This window comes from Nematolebias whitei, chromosome 20, assembly GCF_014905685.2.
Source record: "Nematolebias whitei isolate Nwh7 chromosome 20, NemWhi1, whole genome shotgun sequence".
Classification (NCBI taxonomy): Eukaryota; Metazoa; Chordata; class Actinopteri; order Cyprinodontiformes; family Rivulidae; genus Nematolebias; species Nematolebias whitei.
Genome location: NC_056517.1, coordinates 5,862,278 through 5,881,288, shown reverse-complemented (window position 1 = coordinate 5,881,288; position 19,011 = coordinate 5,862,278). Strand labels below are relative to the sequence as shown.

Below are 19,011 nucleotides of genomic sequence, written 5' to 3'. Positions count from 1 at the left end.
AGGATTATTGAGCATGGACTTTGTTGGTTTTGAACCAGTTTGACATGACTGTCGACGAGGGAGAGGGCCGTCAACAGAGGAGGGGACGTGCCAAAAAGACCATCTTACAGTACTATAGCATCAACATAACTGGTTTGTTCCACTTTGGAGTAAGCTGTTTGGGGAAGAATCAGTTTTGTGTTGTGTGTTTCCTTGACTGATGAAGCCTTCTGGATGGAAGGTGAAACGTTTCAGCACCAAACAAAAAGACAAAACTATCCAGATGACCTGACTGAAAATTGTTGGACTGTATACCTGGATTATTGAGCATGGACTTTGTTGGTCTTATTCCTGCACTTTCTCCATTCAACTTTCTCTCAACCCTGATCAGTATCCCTGTTCCTGTTGCTGAAAAGCACCTTTATGGCTTGATGCTGCTACCGCCATGCTTCGTTGTGGTGAGGTTGTTGGGCAGGTGAGGCGTTGTTTCTTTGAGACATACCAAATCAGTGATATATCGGTTTAATCAGACCAGATAATTTGCTTTTTCACATTCTGAGAATTCTTCAAGGAACTTTCAGCTGTTTGGCTCTGAGAGGTCTCTGTCCACCACACTGCCATAAACCTGTGATAAGCATTTAAAAAACAGCCCCTCTGTATCCCTCCTCCCACACAGACACTCATGTGACATCCCAACCTAACATCAGAATGACTTTAATTGGCCATAATAAATGGGCAAAATGCTACCAGAACTCATCAGGCACAACCTCCTTTCGTACTGTTGCATGAAACATCGCCATCATGGACAGTGTCCTACCTGTGTCACCTTCTCTGTGACATTGTGTGTCCGGTCAATGAGTTTGCAGGGTGCTATGATATCCATCTCCCCAGAGGGTAGGGCAATGAGGGGGTCTGGTTTGAAATCCACAAAGTTGAGAGTGATTTGAGGGATTTTGGAAATTGTCCTGTACTGCATGAGGTCAGAGTCTGAAGTAGAATTTAACATGTTTGACTTGCTGTTTACTGCACCTGTAAGCACAGCATAGAAAGAATAATAAAAAAAAACTGTGGAAACTGGGAATGGTAAATGTCTTTCTTTTTTCTTTTTTACCAGTGCTGCTGCTAGCTGGACGGACGCTGGGTCTTCGGTTCTTTCTGTCCCATTCTGGCCTCATGGCCTCTATCTCATCTACAGAAGAAGCCCGACGCATGCTGTAAAAGCTTTCCCGTGAGCGGCTATGTGTCAGAGAGCAGTTAGAGCCTGAACCATCAGGGTTAAGACTGAGCCGGAGACTGGGCAATACACAAGAAGAGGACTGATTAACAGGACCGGCCAGGTGGGCTTCTGGGGGAGGAAGTGCAAGAGGACAAACTGGAGGCTCAGCACGCAGTAAGGTGCGGTGGTCCTGGCAGACTTCTGGCCATTGCTGATGTGCTGAACTAGAAATGAACATAACAAAACAATATTAGTAGGTTGATGCCATATAACAGAAAAAAGTACAAAAAATAGCATTATATTTATTAATAAATATACAGTATATATATTTTTTTTATTATTTTCTGAACAGGCCTAATTATGAATCAAATTTTTGGACTACATGACCTGTAAAAAAAAAAAAGTTACATTTTATTCAATGTTAGATGGCTGCTCAGTGTGTTGTACATTCTTAGTCTATCAATCACACCTTTGATGACGTCTTTCTCTCACCGGGGGGAGTGGCGTTATCTCTTTGAGACTTTAAAGTTATTTAAATTTGGTCCCAATTTCATATCATGGGTGAGGTTGATATATACCTCCCCAATGGCGGAAGTCCGCACTAGCTGAAACATATCCAGTTAATTCAAATTGCAATGCGGTATGGGCCAGGGATGTCCGCTCTCACCACTTCTATTTGCATTGGCGATAGAACCACTAGCTGTGGCTTTACAGTAAAACTCCATCATTAAAGGGGTGAATCAATTAGGTACAGAGCACAAAGTTTCTTTATATGCGGATGACATGCTTTTGTATATATCAGACCCTCTTACTAGCGTTCCTGAATTACTTACTTTGTTTCAAAAATTCGGAAAAATGTCAGGTTATAAGGTTAATCTTCAAAAGAGCAAGCTGATGTCTGTGACCGCTAGAGAAAAGAACATATTGGACTATTTATCTTTTAACATTTGTTTAAAAAATGCCTTGGCATTTTTGGTAATTCAAGATCATAAGAACCTCTATAAAAAACAATTATCTACCTCTCATGGTGAACCTTAAGCAGGGCATTGTTAGATGGCAATTCCTACTTTACACTCTGGGGGCAGAATAAATGCTGTAAAAAGGAATATCCTACCTAAATTTCTGTATTCTGTTTCAAACCCTTCCAACATTCCTTACTAAATCATTCTTCTCCAATCTGAACAGTCGTCTATCAGTGTTCATTTGGAATAAAAAGCATGCACAGATTGCCAAGTAGGTGAATTTCAATTTGCATCTGCCCCACAGGTTTAGAGACATGTTACTTCCTAATTTCATGCACTATTACTAGGCAGTTAATATCAGAGCTCTATTGTTCTGGTTGGATAAAGATACTCCTTCTGCCAGTTGGGTGGCTTTGGAGAGGGCCTCATTTAGATTCAGTTCTCCTTCTGCGTTACTCTGCTCTCGGCTGCCTTTTTAACAGTCATTATCAACCTATATTTCTAACCCAATTGTGATCTGGACAGTTAGGATCTGGAATCAGTTCAGGAGCGCATTTAACTCTACAGAGTTACTGTTTTTGGCAATGTGTCAAATAATCATGTTTACTCCCTCAGTAACTGATGCAAATTTTAACACATGGGTGATAAATGGGGTACATTCACTATATAAAACTATATGAACTCTATGTTGATTAAAAAAAAGTTGCTTTGTTTGAGCTGCTGGTACAGAAGTTTAATATCCACAAGTCAGTTTTTTCAGATATCTGCAATTGAGGCATTTTGTGAGATCTAACTCTGTTTTCTGTTGTACCCCTCTAAATATGTTGTGGTTGATTTTGGAATGCGGGCAGCACGGTTGCACAACTGGTAGAGCTGCTGCCTCTCAGCGAGCAGGTTGTCTTGCGACCTGTCCAGGGTGTGCCCCGCCCCTCGCACAGTGATTGCTGGACATGGACACTGGCAACCCCAGTGACTCAAAATGGAAGAAGTGGGTAAAGATAATGGATAGATAATGGGTGGATTTTGGAATGCAGATCTCATAGGAGGCCCTGAGCAACATCTATACACTGCTCAGTTTACACCATGAGACAAGTTTGGATTATTTTAAGCTGAAATGGGAAATGGACTTGGAGTAATCCATATCAGACTCAATATGGCAAAAAATCATTTAGAACGTTTATTCATCCTCAATCTGTCTGAGACACGCTGTAATTCAATTCAAGGTGGCGCACCGGTTGTACTGGTCCAAAGACGAGTTGTCCAAGATCAAAATAGACCTGGATCCTACATGTAATCATAAACTATCTCCAGTTACACTCCTGCATACATTCTGTACCTGTCCCAAAACTGCAGACCTATTGGCAATCTATTTTTGACACCTTCTCTGTGATATGTGACAAAACTGTGCACACATCACCATTCATCTCACTGTTTGGGGTAGCCCCTGTGGATGCGTCCTTCAGCAAGTATGAGAAGGATGTGAATTATTTTGGCTCTCTTCTGGCCAGGAGGCTAATTTTGTGCAATTGGAAGGACCCACACTCCCCAGCATATGAACATTAGATAAGGGAAGTCATATTCATCTGGAAAAATCAGGTATACCCTGAAAGGTTCTGCAAAAAGATTCTGGGAAAACTGGCAGCCTTTTGTATAATATGTTGAAAATACGTCAATACATGTATAAATACATTTATGTATAGTATGTGTGGCTGAACTGGTATGGGTGGAAGAGCTATCATTTCTAACCTAAGCCCTAAGCCCAACCCCGCCCGACTCGAATTCAAGGTGGGCTGGGCCATGATAATGTGCTGGATGGGTGGGCCGGGTCGGGGTCGGGCTTTTAATTGGGTCAGGATCAGCCGCGATCAAATTATATGATAACAAGGCCTGTCATACTTCCATCAGCTGCACCAGGCCATTTCACCGTGAGCTGACCGGCCCTGAAAGAGGTAAAAAGTTCAGTTAAGCTTCAGATGGGACTATACTGCCAGTAAGCGATCCATCGCCCAAATGCACGTTCATTCAGCCGCTGCACTCAGTGAACGCACGTGGCCAACGACCCAAACAGGTGGGATCACAAAGCAGACGTGTCAGAGCAGGGTCTGTGAATAAATCAGAATGCAGGCAGAAGCAGGATTTAAATGCTATTTTATGACCATGAAAGGACACACATCCCATCAGCTCCAATCTTATCTTTCATTCAGTTGCACATCCCCGACGACGGGTGTATCCCAAAGCAGATGTGTGTCAGAGCTGTCCGCGTTTATGAGTAATATAGAAGAATGCAGGCAGAAACAGGGTTTAAATGCTTTTTTACGGACATGAAAGGACAAACACCCCCTCAGCTCCGATCTTATGCACCTTTTATCCCTGACCGTTAATAACTAATTAAAAATGTACTTTTTTTTCCTGGTTCGGACCTGGAATTACTGTTAATTTGTCGGGTCGGGTGGGGTTTGGAAATTATGGCTGTGGGCTGGGTCAGATTGGATTTTTTGGGCCCGAATGCAACTCTAGTGGGTGGGGAAGCGCAGCAGTTTTTTTTTTTTTTTTTTTTTTTTTGGGGGGGGGGGGTTCTTTGTTCTGTTGTTTGTGTTTAAAAACAGAAAGTTAATAAAAAATAGTGTGATAAAATCAACCCATCTTATTATTCATCTGTTTATATCTCAATCATGCCAGTCAAGAGAACACCTTTATACCTGCTTCTACAGTGTTGATCCTGGCGGTCTGTAGGCAAAGTGGGTAAGGGCATGATCTCTTCCAGGCCTAGAGACTCATGACTGTGGTCTGGATGCAGAGGCAGGGCTGTAGGTGTTGGACTGTTACCTGCCTCTGTGTCGTCCAGTGATACTTTACTGTTGGACAGGGAACGCAGGGGGGGCAGACGCAACTTGAAGCCTTGTGGGCGACCTGATGAGAAGGAGGTGGACAGATTGAAAGTAACACAGTTGACTTGCAGTGTGACAAGTATATTAAAAACTGTATGATCTACAGTAGGTGGTGCAGATAATCCCAGAAGAGAGAACGAGATTTGGAATTGATCAAATCTCTAGTAAAAATTATTTGGATTGTGCTCGAGCCACAAAGTCAAACAAGGGATGTTGCTGAAAGAGGCAGGCTATTTCAAGTATAATTGGTATTTCAGAACCTATTTGTCTGAGTTGTTTTTTGACACCTAAGTGTTCAAATATCTTGTCAAAATTTTATCAGCCTAATCTAACAAATACTAAAGAATACAGAAGATAATGAACCGAAGCACTGGCAAGGCTACAAATGAATGAACGAGCTGATTTAGGAAAATTATGATAAAAGTCTTCACACCAACTTTAATGATTAAAATGTAAATTTAAATTACAAAATATTTCTAGAAATATATGCTTTTTTATGATGTATTTGAAACTTTAGAAGAAAAAAAAGTTCTTTAAGTACCATCCATCAGTGTGGAAGACATTAAAAAACACTGCCAAGTAAACAATATTTTTTAGTAGGTTTTTTTGTTAGTCTTCATATTTTTACTCCTGGGCTAAATAAAAGGCACTTTCACCAAACATCAAGTTTAGATGTCTTCTGTCCCTCTTGGTCTAATAATTTCTGAATGGATCGAAGCGACGTGGGGGGTTGTAGTGAACACGCCGCACCTGCACCTTTGTGCCACCAAACAAGGATGAGCTGTAAAAGTTTATATGTGGTATGGTAAACAGGTTTCACGGCTCTGGATTTGATGCAGTAATGACTTGGTGGTCATTGTGATCCCTAGCCATGGATTTCAAAGTAAAACCAACAATCAAAAGATTGGTTACTGGTGAGAATGATGATGGAACAGCAGCTTTGCATTTACAGTGCCTTGCAAAAGTATTCGGCCCCCTTGAACTTTTCAACCTTTTGCCACATTTCAGGCTTCAAACATAAAGATATAAAATTTTAATTTTTTATGAAGAATCAACAACAAGTGGGACACAATCGTGAAGTGGAATGAAATTTATTGGATGTGTCAAACTTTTTTAACAAATAAAAAACTGAAAAGTGGGGCGTGCAATATTATTTGGCCCCCTTGCATTTATACTTTGTAGCGCCGCCTTTTGCTGCAGTTCCAGCTGCAGTTCCAGCTGCAAGTCTCTTGGGGTTTGTCTCTATCAGTTTTGAACATGGAGACACTGAAATTCTGCCCATTCTTCCTGCAAAACAGCTCGAGCTCAGTGAGGTTGGATGGAGAGCGTTTGTGAACAGCAGTCTTCAGCTCTTTCCACAGATTCTCGATTGGATTCAGGTCTGGACTTTGACTTGGCCATTCCAACACCTGGATACGTTTATTTGTGAACCATTCCATTGTAGATTTGTCTTTATGTTTTGGATCATTGTCTTGTTGGAAGATAAATCTCCGTCCCAGTCTCAGGTCTCTTGAAGACTCAAACAGGTTTTCTTCCAGAATGGTCCTGTATTTGGCCCCATCCATCTTCCCATCAATTCTGACCATCTTCCCTGTCCCTGCTGATGAAAAGCAGGCCCAAACCATGATGCTGCCACCACCATGTTTGACAGTGGGGATGGTGTGTTCAGGGTGATGAGCTGTGTTGCTTTTACACCAAACATATCGTTTTGCATTGTGGCCAAACAGTTGGATTTTGGTTTCATGTGACCAGAGCACCTTCTTCCACATGTTTGGTGTCTCCCAGGTGACAAACTTTAAACAACACTTTTTATGGATATCTTTGAGAAATGGCTTCTTCTTGCCACTCTGCCATAAAGGCCAGATTTGTGCAGTGTACGACTGATTGTTGTCCTATGGACAGACTCTCCCACCTCAGCTGTAGATCTCTGCAGTTCATCCAGAGTGATCATGGGCCTCTTGGCTGCATCTCTGATCAGTCTTCTCCTTGTTCCAGATGAAAGTTTAGAGGGACGGCCGGGTCTTGGTAGATTTGCAGTGATCTGATACTCCTTCCATTTCAATATGATTGCTTGCACAGTGCTCCTTGGGATGTTTAAAGTTTGGGAAATCTTTTTGTATCCAAATCCGGTTTTAAACTTCTCCACAACAGTATCTCGGGCCTGCCTGGTGTGTTCCTTGGTCTTCATGATGCTCTCTGCGCTTTGAACAGAACCCTGAGACTATCACAGAGCAGGTGCATTTATACGGAAACTTGATTACACACAGGTGGATTCTATTTATCATCATCAGTCATTTGGGACAACATTGGATCATTCATAGATCCTCACTGAACTTCTGGAGTGAGTTTGCTGCACTGAAAGTAAAGGGGCCCAATAATATTGCACGCCCCACTTTTCAGTTTTTATTTGTTAAAAAAGTTTGACACATCCACTTCATGATTGTGTCCCACTTGTTGTTGATTCTTCACAAAAAATTAAAATTTTATATCTTTATGTTTGAAGCCTGAAATGTGGCAAAAGGTTGAAAAGTTCATGGGGGCCCAATTCTTTCACAAGGCACTGTCCTTTGGACATTTTCTATGCACATCCAATTGAGAAGAGACCCTGAGACAGAACCAGAATTCACTAGAGAAATTATTTCTCCTCTCTGGCCTGGGAAGACCTTGATATCTCACAGAAAGAGCTGGACAATGTCCGTGGGGAATGGGGTGAATGGGTTTCCTTCCTTGACCTGTTGCCTACCAGACCTCATACAAGCAGCAGAGGATGGATAGAGTTACAAAGAGGATTGATATACTGATTTAAGTTGTCATGGTTTGAACATCATATGTAAAATATGTACTGTAATTGCCAATGTCAAAGTGTAGTACTAGATATCAAGGCAACTAACCTCTGGTTCTGTTTTGCTTCCATGAAGCTTGCTTGATTTCTGAAAGCTAAGATGTCTTCTGGGCATGGCCAGCTCCATATGGGCTTTGTGATTGATCAGAGGCAGCTTAAAGATTAACTGATTTTTGCAACCTTTTTCACAGAACTGATTGACGTGCACTGACCTGTACCGTGCCTTCGACTATTTCCTCGAAACCCACAAAATGTGGTGCAATTAAAACTAGTGGTACTCCACTAATAAATACTTGGTCCATACCAACAAGAGTCAAATCTGTAGCACTGTATATGTGGTGCTTGACTTTAATGATTAGATGGAACCAATTATTAAGTAAAAATGCACCTCAGTGGAAAATCTTTTAGTGTTCATTTTCTTCTAGGACTTGATAAATAAATATTTAAGTTATGCAATAATTGAGTATTTTTTTTGTGCATTTATAGACATGATTCTAAAGTGAAAAAGTTTGAGAGCCACGGTTCTAAAAAGCTTAATATGCACTGATTCATGGTGAACAACTGAGGGAAAAAATAACACCAAAACTTATTTAAACGGGTTAAATGGTTTAAGGTGCATTGGTTCCATGCAGCCATTGCACAGAAATAGCAACACACATGCACTACTGTCTTGGCTCTTTCTTTGCTTCACAATAAATTAAAACAATACATTTTGAGATAAACTCAATCAAATTGACATTTAGTTTTTAAACCTTTTGTTGCTAACAGGTTCCATCAAAACTTCTCATGCAAGACACTAGTGCTACGCAGTAGTTCTTAAAACGTTCTCCATTGCAGTTTTGTTTTGAGTAGTTTCAATTCAGCAAAAAATTAAAATAAAATACTGTAATCGGTTTAAACTGTTCATCTTTTACCAAACTTTGCTTTTCAGCTCAAGATCACAGATCATCTTACAATGGTTGTTTTTTAAATTTTTGAATGGCTGATACAAAGTTTCTTCTGAATGGAGCTCAGAACCCGTACATGTACCACAGTTTGAGAAAAATGACTAGATGATAAAAAGTCATATCAGTGTTTGTGTTTACAAGACTGTGCAATCAAAATGCACCAATGACATCACCCTAACACTTGGCTGCAAAGACTGATCTGCAGTTAAGTTTTGGCCATCTTTGTTGCTGGAAGAATATTTGGAAGGTGTGGAGAATGGGTAAATACCTGAAATGAGCCATGTGGGCAGGCGATGATTCAGCTGTCGTTTACGGTCTCTATGTGCTTCCTCAGTCATGACATCAAAGTTCAAGATGAACATGATCACCACGCCATCCTCATTCTTTACTGGTACCACATCCACTATACACAGGAAACACTGACCTGCAGAGAAAATATTAAAGATCCCTCAGACTGCTGGTGTACATTCTCAGACATACAAAGCATTGATTAAGAAAAATACTTTTGTTTGAATATATTCTGAGCAAAAAGGGGCAGATATCATAAGATTTATTCTACTTCTGCTGACTTTCATTTTATTTCAGATTGTATACATATTTTTGTTTTCTATTGTATATAGTTATTTTGTTTTTAATGAAATGAATAAATTTCTTTAAAAAAATAATAATAAAATAAAACAATCTGCACTTTTATTCTGTAATTCAAGACATTTCACTTTCTACCTAGGGAGCTTTCTCAATACAAAACTGAAAGTACGGAGTTTCAAGATTTAGGCTGCATTACTTACTCCCTTGGGCAGCAAGAGTCACATACAGAATAAACTTGCTCCTCTCCCAAGACAGAAATGTAAGGTTTCATTTATTTGGCTCACAAGAGAGATGCTTTAGTAACCCTCTAATTCATAACTCCATGCACAGAATCAAATCATCTCTTTTGTAATCCAGACATAAAAAGACAGATAGGTTAGATTTTATAGCCTGATAAAGACCAGATCTTTTATTAATATTGTTAATTATTATTATCCATCCATCCATCCATTATCTTTACCCGCTTCTTCCATTTTGGTTCATGGGGGTCGCCAGTGCCCATGTCCAGCAATCACTGTGCAAGGGGCGGGGTACACCCTGGACAGGTCACAAGTCCATCACAGGGACACATAGAGACTAACAAGACAAGCAACCATTCACTTTCTCATCTAGGGACAATTTATAGTTACCGATCAGCCTAACATGCATGTTTTTGGTCTGTGGGAGGAAACGGAGTACCCGGAGAAAACCCACGCATGCACGGAGAGAACATGCAAATTCCACCCAGAAAGGCCCCTGGACCGGGGTTTGAACCAAGGACCTGCTCGCTGAGAGGCAGCAGCTCTACCAGTTGCGCCACCGTGCTGTCCTTAATCATTATTAGTATTATTATCATTATCATTATCATTATTATTATTATTATTATTATTATTATTATTATTATTATTATTATGTCCTCATTCAAAAAAATTACAAATGAAAGAGGATGGTCTAACCCCCACACCCCATTGTGCCTGATCATAGATTTTCAAAAAAAACTATAAAATACTCAGATATAGTCAGATATGCCCCACAAGGACAAACACATTATATCTGAAGCCCAGTGAGTCATGAATAAGGAAGCAGTGATCTTTGGTGTTTTGAACCACTTTGGCATGACTGCCCCAGAGGAGTTGATGGGGGAGAGGGCAGTCCCAAAGGTCATCAGCACCAGCAAACTGTTTTTTTTTTTTTGCAATATGGAGTATGCTATTAGTGGGAATTAGTTTGTTTGGTGGCTCTTCAGATTTACAAAGTCCTTTGGATGTAGGACGAAACGTCTCAACAACAAACATAAAATAAAAAGCAACTGTTCGGATGACCTGAATGAACATTGTTGGACTTAAGCAGTGTTACAAGGCCAGTTATGCCCAAAGCCCCCCTCTAGGAAGGTGCCCAGGGAACATCCTTACCAGATGCCCGAACCACCTCAACTGGCTCCTCTCGATGTGGAGGAGCAGCGGTTCTACTCCAAGTCTCTCCTGGAAAATTGAACTTCTCACCCTGTCTCTAAGGGAGAGTCCAGCTACCCTGCAGAGGAAACTCATTTCAACCACCCGTATCCACTGTAGTGAACTAGGCCTCCGATCAAACCTGCCTCTGAAGACCTTCATGGGACAGGAACTGTTATTTCATTGATTTGAATCCAGAAATACAAATTAGCTCATCCAGAGACTTTCTAATTGTATCCTGAACTAATCAATTGAAAGAACACTCTTTTTTTAATATATTATCATTACTATTTTACAATATCTTGATAATCAAAAGTGTGTTTAGTTCATACCATTTTTAAATGTTGAAGTGAACCACTCATTTTAAATCAACTGTGAAACAGTATTAATGATTTTTTAATCCTCATTCAAAGTAGAAATCAAGTTAAATGTCTATTTTACAAAGTAATTATGCATTTTTGATCTTCTGTCTGAAATGAGAAGTAGTGATGTCGGTCAAAAGTCGGAGACAGTCCAAAACAAGTTGTTGGAACAAGCTGTTGTGTTTTTAAACCTCTCAGACAGAAACAAGAGAACTGGCACCTGCAGTGTTTCTCACTTCGTCAAAACATTTCTCTGTCTGTTCCTAAACATTTCTGTTGTTTTCTTGACTTGTAATGACCCTCTGACGTCACTAAAACCACACCCCTGTTGGTTCCTCCAACCAATCAGGACTTCTTAAAAGTGACCAGAAGCAGAACTCTTTAAAAGTCGGCACTTCCTAGTTCGGTTAGTTCTTCTGGTTCTGATGGAGTTCGGCTGGAGCTCCTCGGAGTTCTTCTGAGTCTCTTGGAGTACTGTGGAGTAGTTCTGGAGTTTTTCCACTGCTGAGTGGAACTTCGGACTCAGTTTTCCAGGCTGATGGAGTCATCCATCTCTGCAGGAGCCACGACGCCTCGCTGTGGCTCCACCCGGCGAATGCCCTATAACTGCTGAGGAAGTTTGTTCTGTGGAACGGATTATCTCACGACTTCTGCCGAGTCGCAGCCGCCCTGAGGAGACGCTGAAAGGTAGCGTGCCAGGGAGACCTCTTGACCGCAGCTGACCCATTCTCCGCCAAGGTAAAGAGTCGTCACTGGCTTCACTACAAGTGTACCACGGCGAGCTGCGTTTGAAAGGAGCGTGTTGTTCTGGTCTACAGACATACATCCTCATCCATCTTTTCTCTACATTTAAACTCCTTCATTTCCCATCTTTAAAACTCTTCTATCTTGCCAGTAATTAATCCAGATATCTTCATAAATGTCTGTTGTTTTTATTAAGTAAAACGTGCCAAGTTTTATTAATCAGAGCCGATAGCATAATCAAGTGTACAATGTTTTGATGTTAAATTTTGATTCTGTTAATAAATGACCACATTTATTTTGATGGGTCAAAGAAAATTAACGTCTCATGTCACTGATTAAAACATCGACAACACAGTACCTCTGTCACATATCTGTCAAGTAGCTCGAAAAAGAGAGAACCCGTTATTAAAATATGACTGTAGCGGAGCTCGAAGCTAACCTAGCCTTTTAGCACACTACACCACGATCTTGTTATTTCAGTCACTACCCAGAGTTCATGACCATAGGTGAGGGTAGGAATGTAGGCTGACTGGTAAAGAGCTTTGTCTTACAGCTCAGCTCCCTCTTCACTACAGTGTACCAGTACACAGTTCACATTACTGCAGACGCTGCACCAATCCATCTGTCAATCTCATGCTCCATTCTTTTCTCACTCGTGAACAAAACCCTGAGATATTGAACTCCTCCACTTGAGGCAGAACCTCACCCTCGACCTGAAGAGAACAATCCACACTTTTCCGACTGAGGAGCATGGCCTCAGATTTGGAGGATACATACAGTAGATTCTAAAAATGCATACCTTCATTGGACAGGTAAACCATGAATTAAAAAAAATCCATGTACAGGTTGCACATAAGTTTAAACTTCTGGATTATTATTATTATTATTCAATTGTCTTGATTAAGTTTGACCCCACAAGTATATTCCCACTTGTATATTCACCCTTCGGCGGCAGGTGATGTTGAAAAGAGCAAACAAACGGAGTATCAGGTCCTACTTTCCCCATGTTATAGTGACAAACTTTGCAGTGTGAAAAAAAATCACAAAACAACCGTATCTACGACGTCAAAATGAAAGTTTTACATCAACTTCTTTGAGATTCCTTGAACACCATTAAAAATGATCATTATTTGTCAAATCTTGCCTACAGCAAACTGTCTAGTAATGACACCAAATACAAAGTACTAGCTGAAGAGTAGAAATGTTGTATCACTAATGTATTTTCTTACCTGATCAGTGATGATTCATTATCGACTTAACAAAACAAGCACCAGCTGTTTTTGGTTAATATGAAGCACTTCGAGTCATCGTGGTGTCTTGTGTAACCCAGTATTTTCCATTTCTGCCTCACCCAACTTGCCTGCCATTCATCCCACATTAGTTCTGCAGAGTGGGCTGAAATCCGATTGGACAGCAGCATAATCCTGACACAGTTGGGAAAAATATTAAATGCAGAGAAAACTGAAGGATTACACCATCTGTCTGCATCTATTAAACTCTTGTGTGAGTCTCTCTGCATGCTTCACGTATCAGGGAATATCCTGACTGATTTTCATTCAGGGGTTCCAGGGTTATGTTCAGTCACATCTGTTTTACATGCAGCGCTTGACACCTACATTTGCAACATTTAACCTGTTGCTAAATCAGGATAAATCGTTTTAGAAACCTCTGCAGCCAATGCATGAAGGGGGCACACTTTGTCTGTTGGTTCAGTAATCTTTATATATAAGTAATAACTGACTCTTTAAATTTAGAGTTCCAGAAATCGTGACTGCGTGTCACATTGGCTGCAACAGCCACATCTTGTGAAAAGTTTTCCCGTGCGCCGGTAAAAAAATAAAATAAAATAATTGGAAGTGGGCATTAGTAGCTACGGTTGAATAAAAATGACCACAGACAGTTGTAGAAGGCAGCAGGAAAGGAACCCCTCATAAATTTGTAAATGTGTTGTATTGCAGACAAGAACCAGACAAAGGTATGTTCTGCTTTACTCCCTTACTAAACTTCAAGCAGGTAGAACATACAGTTTTAATAGATCACCCCTCGTCTCCTCAAATCTCACTTCTAAAACTATGTCACAACAACACAGTGGCATGGCCACAGAATGAATATACGTAGAAACAACATCTGGTGATATACTGTGGTAGTTTTCTGACAGTTTTCTGGCGTGTTGCATTTAGGCCAGGGGTGCCCAAAATGGGGCCCACAGGCCAAAGTTGGCCCGCCAAGTCCTTTGAGTTGTCCCGCCAGGCTGTCCTCATTACTATATTAAAATTTCCTTTGAAGAGTCAGTGTGTTTACACTCAGTCATTCTGACTTTAATGTTAATGTTAGATGGAAAGTCAGTCCAATGACTACCTTAATGGCACTATACAGCTGAAGTAGCTATTTTGTGCATTACATTATTTAATTTTACCAATTTATATTTTATTTTGACAGACTTCCTACAGCTTCCTGACACTGAAAAACATTTGCCTTTTATCCTGCACTAATACACTTATAAATGACATAAAGCATTTAGAAATAGCCTAAATTATAAATCTGAACTGGCTTCAGTAGTGATTTTAGCCTTTTTGGGGCTGCTCAAGTACCATTAAATTTAAACTCAGCACCCCTGAAAAATAAAACATTGTTAGGATTCTGTAAGGAAACATTTCTCAAACCTTAGATTCACCAAAAATATTGAATATGGAATAAATGATGGCAATCTCAAACGGGCCAGTAAAATCTATGATTTTTTTTGCATGAGTCACGCCACCTGTCAATCAATCCAGAGGCATGGCAGCAACTGACCAATCAGCAACCTCGATTTGTCGTGAAGTGAACGCCCCTTACCTGCAGAGCTGCAGCTTTGCAGTCAGAGAGATTTCAATAATTGAGTTTACATCTTTTTTTTTCATGTTAATCTACTGTAATAAACCTTTGTAAAATACACCAAAATGCAGGAAATGGCATCTACTTTATTCAAAATTCTCTGGGGGAGGACCCCAGACCCCTCACCACCACAAACGCAGCCGTTCTGTAATTTTCTTTATACAGAAATGAAGGTTAAATAACTGTTTAATAAATAAATGGACTTTACTTAAAGAAGTATTTGCATTTCATGTACAGCTCTGATTAGTCTTTGTACAGTTCTAGTACTTTGTAGAGTGCTGTATGAATGGGTAAATGAGGGCACAGATTATAAAGTGCTTTGTGTATCTTGATAAGATGGAAAGAAAGGCGCTATATAAGTACAGTACATCTACCATTTACTTTTTGTTGGTCATCAGGCCATCACTTTCTAGTAAAAGATTTTCTCCAAGATCATCTGAATAAATAAAATTTGAGTTTAAAAGGGCCATGGTGTCTCATGAAAAGGTTCTGTTTGGATGTTTTCCAATTCTGCATGTTTTTGTTCATCACCTGATTTAAAGTTACAGATTCACAGGTCTCTAGGAGATCATTGTAACCAAAGCATGTAAAATAGAGCACAGACCAGAAAGAAACTAAATGTTTCTTTTACAAAAGGGAGAATATTTTTTTCTAAATTATTAGGAGAGGAATAGCATAATAAGATTTAGGGAAAAAAAGCTGTGAAACATCCATCCATAATATTCCACTTGTTCTGAAGTTGTATCGCGGGGGCAGCAGCTTGAGCAAGGAGGTCCAGATATCTCTTTCCACAGCTACCACTTCCAGCTCTTCTGGGAGGACCACAAGGTGTTCCCAGGCCAACTGAGAGACATACTCTCTCCAGCGTGTCCTGAGTCTTCCCCGGGGTCTCCTCCCAGTCGGACATGCTTGAACCACCTTCCTAGGGAGGCAGCATGGAGCATCAGGTATTTCTTTTAAATGAGTCCCCGAGGCTCAATGGGACTAACCTGTATAAATAAAGGTTGAATGAATCCTTACCAGATGCCCGAACCACCTCAACTGGCTCCTCTCGATGTGGAGGAGCAGCGGTTCTACTCCGAGTCTCTCCTGATAACTGAACTTCTCACCCTGTCTCTAAGGGAGAGTTCAGCTCCCCTGCAGAGGAAACTGATTTCAACCACCTGTATCCACAGTCTTATACTTTTGGTCACTACCCAGAGTTTGTGACCATGAGGGTAGGAATGTAGACTGACTGGTAAAGAGCTTTGCCTTACAGCTCATCTCCCTCTTCACCAAAATGGACCGGTACAGAGTCCACAATACTGCAGATGCTGCACCAATCCGTCTGTCAATCTCACGCTCCATTCTTCTCTCACTCGTGAACAAAACCCCGAGATACTTGAACTCCTCCACTTGAGGCAGAACCTCACCTTCGACCTGAAGAGAACAATCCACCCTTTTCCAACTGAGGACCACGACCTCAGAGTTGGAGGTGCTGATTCTCTGTGTAAATCTGTGGAACATTCTAAAAATGGTTCTTTGTTTTTTTAAGAGAAAGTAATGTAAAGTAACAGTAAATAAGACATTTATTAAACCTATTGTTGATCTAAATACAATAAATAAAACAATAGAGGTCAGCAACTTTGCTCTTAAAAGGAAACACTGCACAGAATTTTTTTTTGACAATATCACAAACACCTTGAAATTACAAACAGAAAAAAACTCAAGATTGTCTACTGCCAACTTTTGTGAAGCAGTTTATTATTGCACATCATGTCCTTTTGTCAGCACAAACTAAGCATGACATCTTGCAATGTCGTGCATAATAGTAGTTTTAAAGTTTGACCAAAATGGCAGCAACTTTGTCATTTCTCATCAAAACAATTATCTTAATCTAAAACTTTGGTATGAAAGGCAGTAGGCTAGAGGGTTCAAGAAATGATAGGCATTTAAATTATAAATGCTGTTGTCATCATTGTATGTTCCCATACAATGAAATCAGTTCTCTGCATTTAACCCATCACACCTGAGATACACCCAGGTGGAGCAGTGGGCAGCTATGTGAGCACCCGGGGAGCAAATAGGGATTAGGTGTCTTGCTCAGAGATACCACGACATGTGGGAATGGCTGGGAGTCGAACTGCGACCTTCTGGTTCCAGGTTGGCTGCTCTACCTCTACCCCATCCCGGCCCCCTAAATTTAAATTAAATCAATAAAACGAAGACGGAGGCCCTTGAATGTAACAAGAAAGCTGGGATGTTGACCCCAAGCCTTTCAGTATTTTTCCTCCACAGTTATTTCCACACCAGAGGGCGCCAGAGATCCCACACCTGTCCCCCATGAGGCCTGATGAGCCTCTGGACCATATATAGCAGTGGCTGGCAATTGTCAGATGCTGCTGCATTGACTTTCTTCTGGTAGTGTGCTCCTGGCCTGATAATTTTTCTTGGTGTGTTTAAAGACTAACATTTTCTCCCATGCCTCAGTGCTGGCTGCTGTGTTTTCTCCTGTGCTCTGGATCTTCCTGGAAACATTCTTGTGTTCCTCATCAGCTGATAGTGATGGCAAGATGAAGCTTTGTGAAGCACTGAGGCTTTCCATCAAACAGCTTGACTCATGATCCGACATGCCACGGTGCTTCATTTGCTCTACTGCGCCATCAGGCGGACTATAAATGTAAAACAGGTAGACAGATGATAACTGGTTTGTGAAGCTTGAAGTCGAATAAAAGAAATCATGTTTGTGAGGACCTCAAATAAAGTCTAAGTTTGATCTGCAAATGATCTTAATCTGTCATCATGATAATGGTGATGATGGATTTTTCTGTCTGACCTTTATATTTTGAATCTTGCGCAGAAACAAACGAGCTAGTTCCTGAATCGGTCATGTGGTACGGCCCGCTAGCGAGGCCTCGAACGTCACTACATCATCATCAGTACACGCCTCGATAAACGGTCCACATAAATCCTCCTGGATGACTCGACATACACTTCGAAACCTCAACACAGAAGGACAGATCACTACTCCTTGCCCTCCACCACTACTCCATCCATCTATCCATCCATTATCTTTTACCAGCTTCTTCCATTTTGGGACACGAGGGTTGCCGGTGCCCATGTCCTATCACTGTGCAAGGAGCGGGGTACACCCTGGACAGGTCTCAAGTCCATCACAGGGCCACATAGAGACAAACAACCATTCACTCTCTCACTCACACCTAGAGACAATTTAGAGTTACCAATCAGTCTAACATGCATGTTTTTGGTCTGTGGGAGGAAACCGGAGTCCCAGGAGAAAACCCACGCATGCACGGAGAGAACATGCAAACTCCACCCAGAAAGGCCCCTGGACCATGATTTGAACCGGGGACCTGCTCGCTGAGAGGCAGCAGCTCTATCAGTTGTGCCACCTTGCTGCTCCCACCACTACTCCTCCTGTGCAGTACCGTCCTGGAGCCATTGGGACCCTCCACCCCAACTACCAACTACTAAAACATACAGTAAGAGCTGGGGTTTTTTAAATATATTTTTGGACATGTTACTCTCTCTATGCCTTGAAGACATTTCCCTATTTAGCTCTGCTCTTTGCTCATCAGGGTTACAGCCCCTCACTGTGGATTCACCTAGATGCTGCATTTAATATTCACTTTTGTAAATGAACACTGTTAACTTTCCTTTGGTCTCGGAGTTGTTTTTTGGTCATTAACTATGTGGGAACTAGTAAGATCATAACAATTAAAGCCAGAGTCAAAAAGACATGAGGATGACAGACAAAACCAAACAGAGTATAGAAAGAAGAATCAGAATAAGCTTTATTATCATTGTATGTATGTATGTATGTATGTTTTATTTATTCATTTCATTTCATCCAAACAACAAATATAATACAATTTAAAGAAAAGAAAAAAGATATACAATCACAGAAATAAAATGAAAGGCAGCAGAAGAAGAATGAGTTCTTATAATATCTGCCCCTTGTGCCCAAAATATATTCCAAACAAAATTACTATACAAAAGCAAGATGAATTAATAAAAAAAATAAAATAAAAATAAAATAAAAAACTTAGCTAAAATATAAGATCAACTGTAAACAATTTTTATGAACTCACATTATACTTAATATTTAAAAAAATATATATATATATCATCTTCTTGAATATGTACATAGTTTTGGCATTTTTAATATCAACCTCCAGA

At 40.6% G+C, this 19,011-nt stretch overlaps 1 protein-coding gene across 1 annotated transcript in view; it reads right to left on the bottom strand.

The window, feature by feature from the left end:
* LOC119426478 (potassium voltage-gated channel subfamily H member 2) overlaps positions 1-19,011 on the bottom strand; it is a 166,898-nt gene that overhangs the window by 107,091 nt on the left and 40,796 nt on the right. The window contains exons 2-5 of the mRNA XM_037694039.1: positions 9,103-9,258; positions 4,857-5,067; positions 1,091-1,419; positions 797-1,008 (exon numbers count right to left, since the gene is read on the bottom strand). Coding sequence (XP_037549967.1) covers positions 797-1,008; positions 1,091-1,419; positions 4,857-5,067; positions 9,103-9,258 — 908 coding nt within the window. The remainder of the gene's footprint in view (positions 1-796; positions 1,009-1,090; positions 1,420-4,856; positions 5,068-9,102; positions 9,259-19,011) is intronic.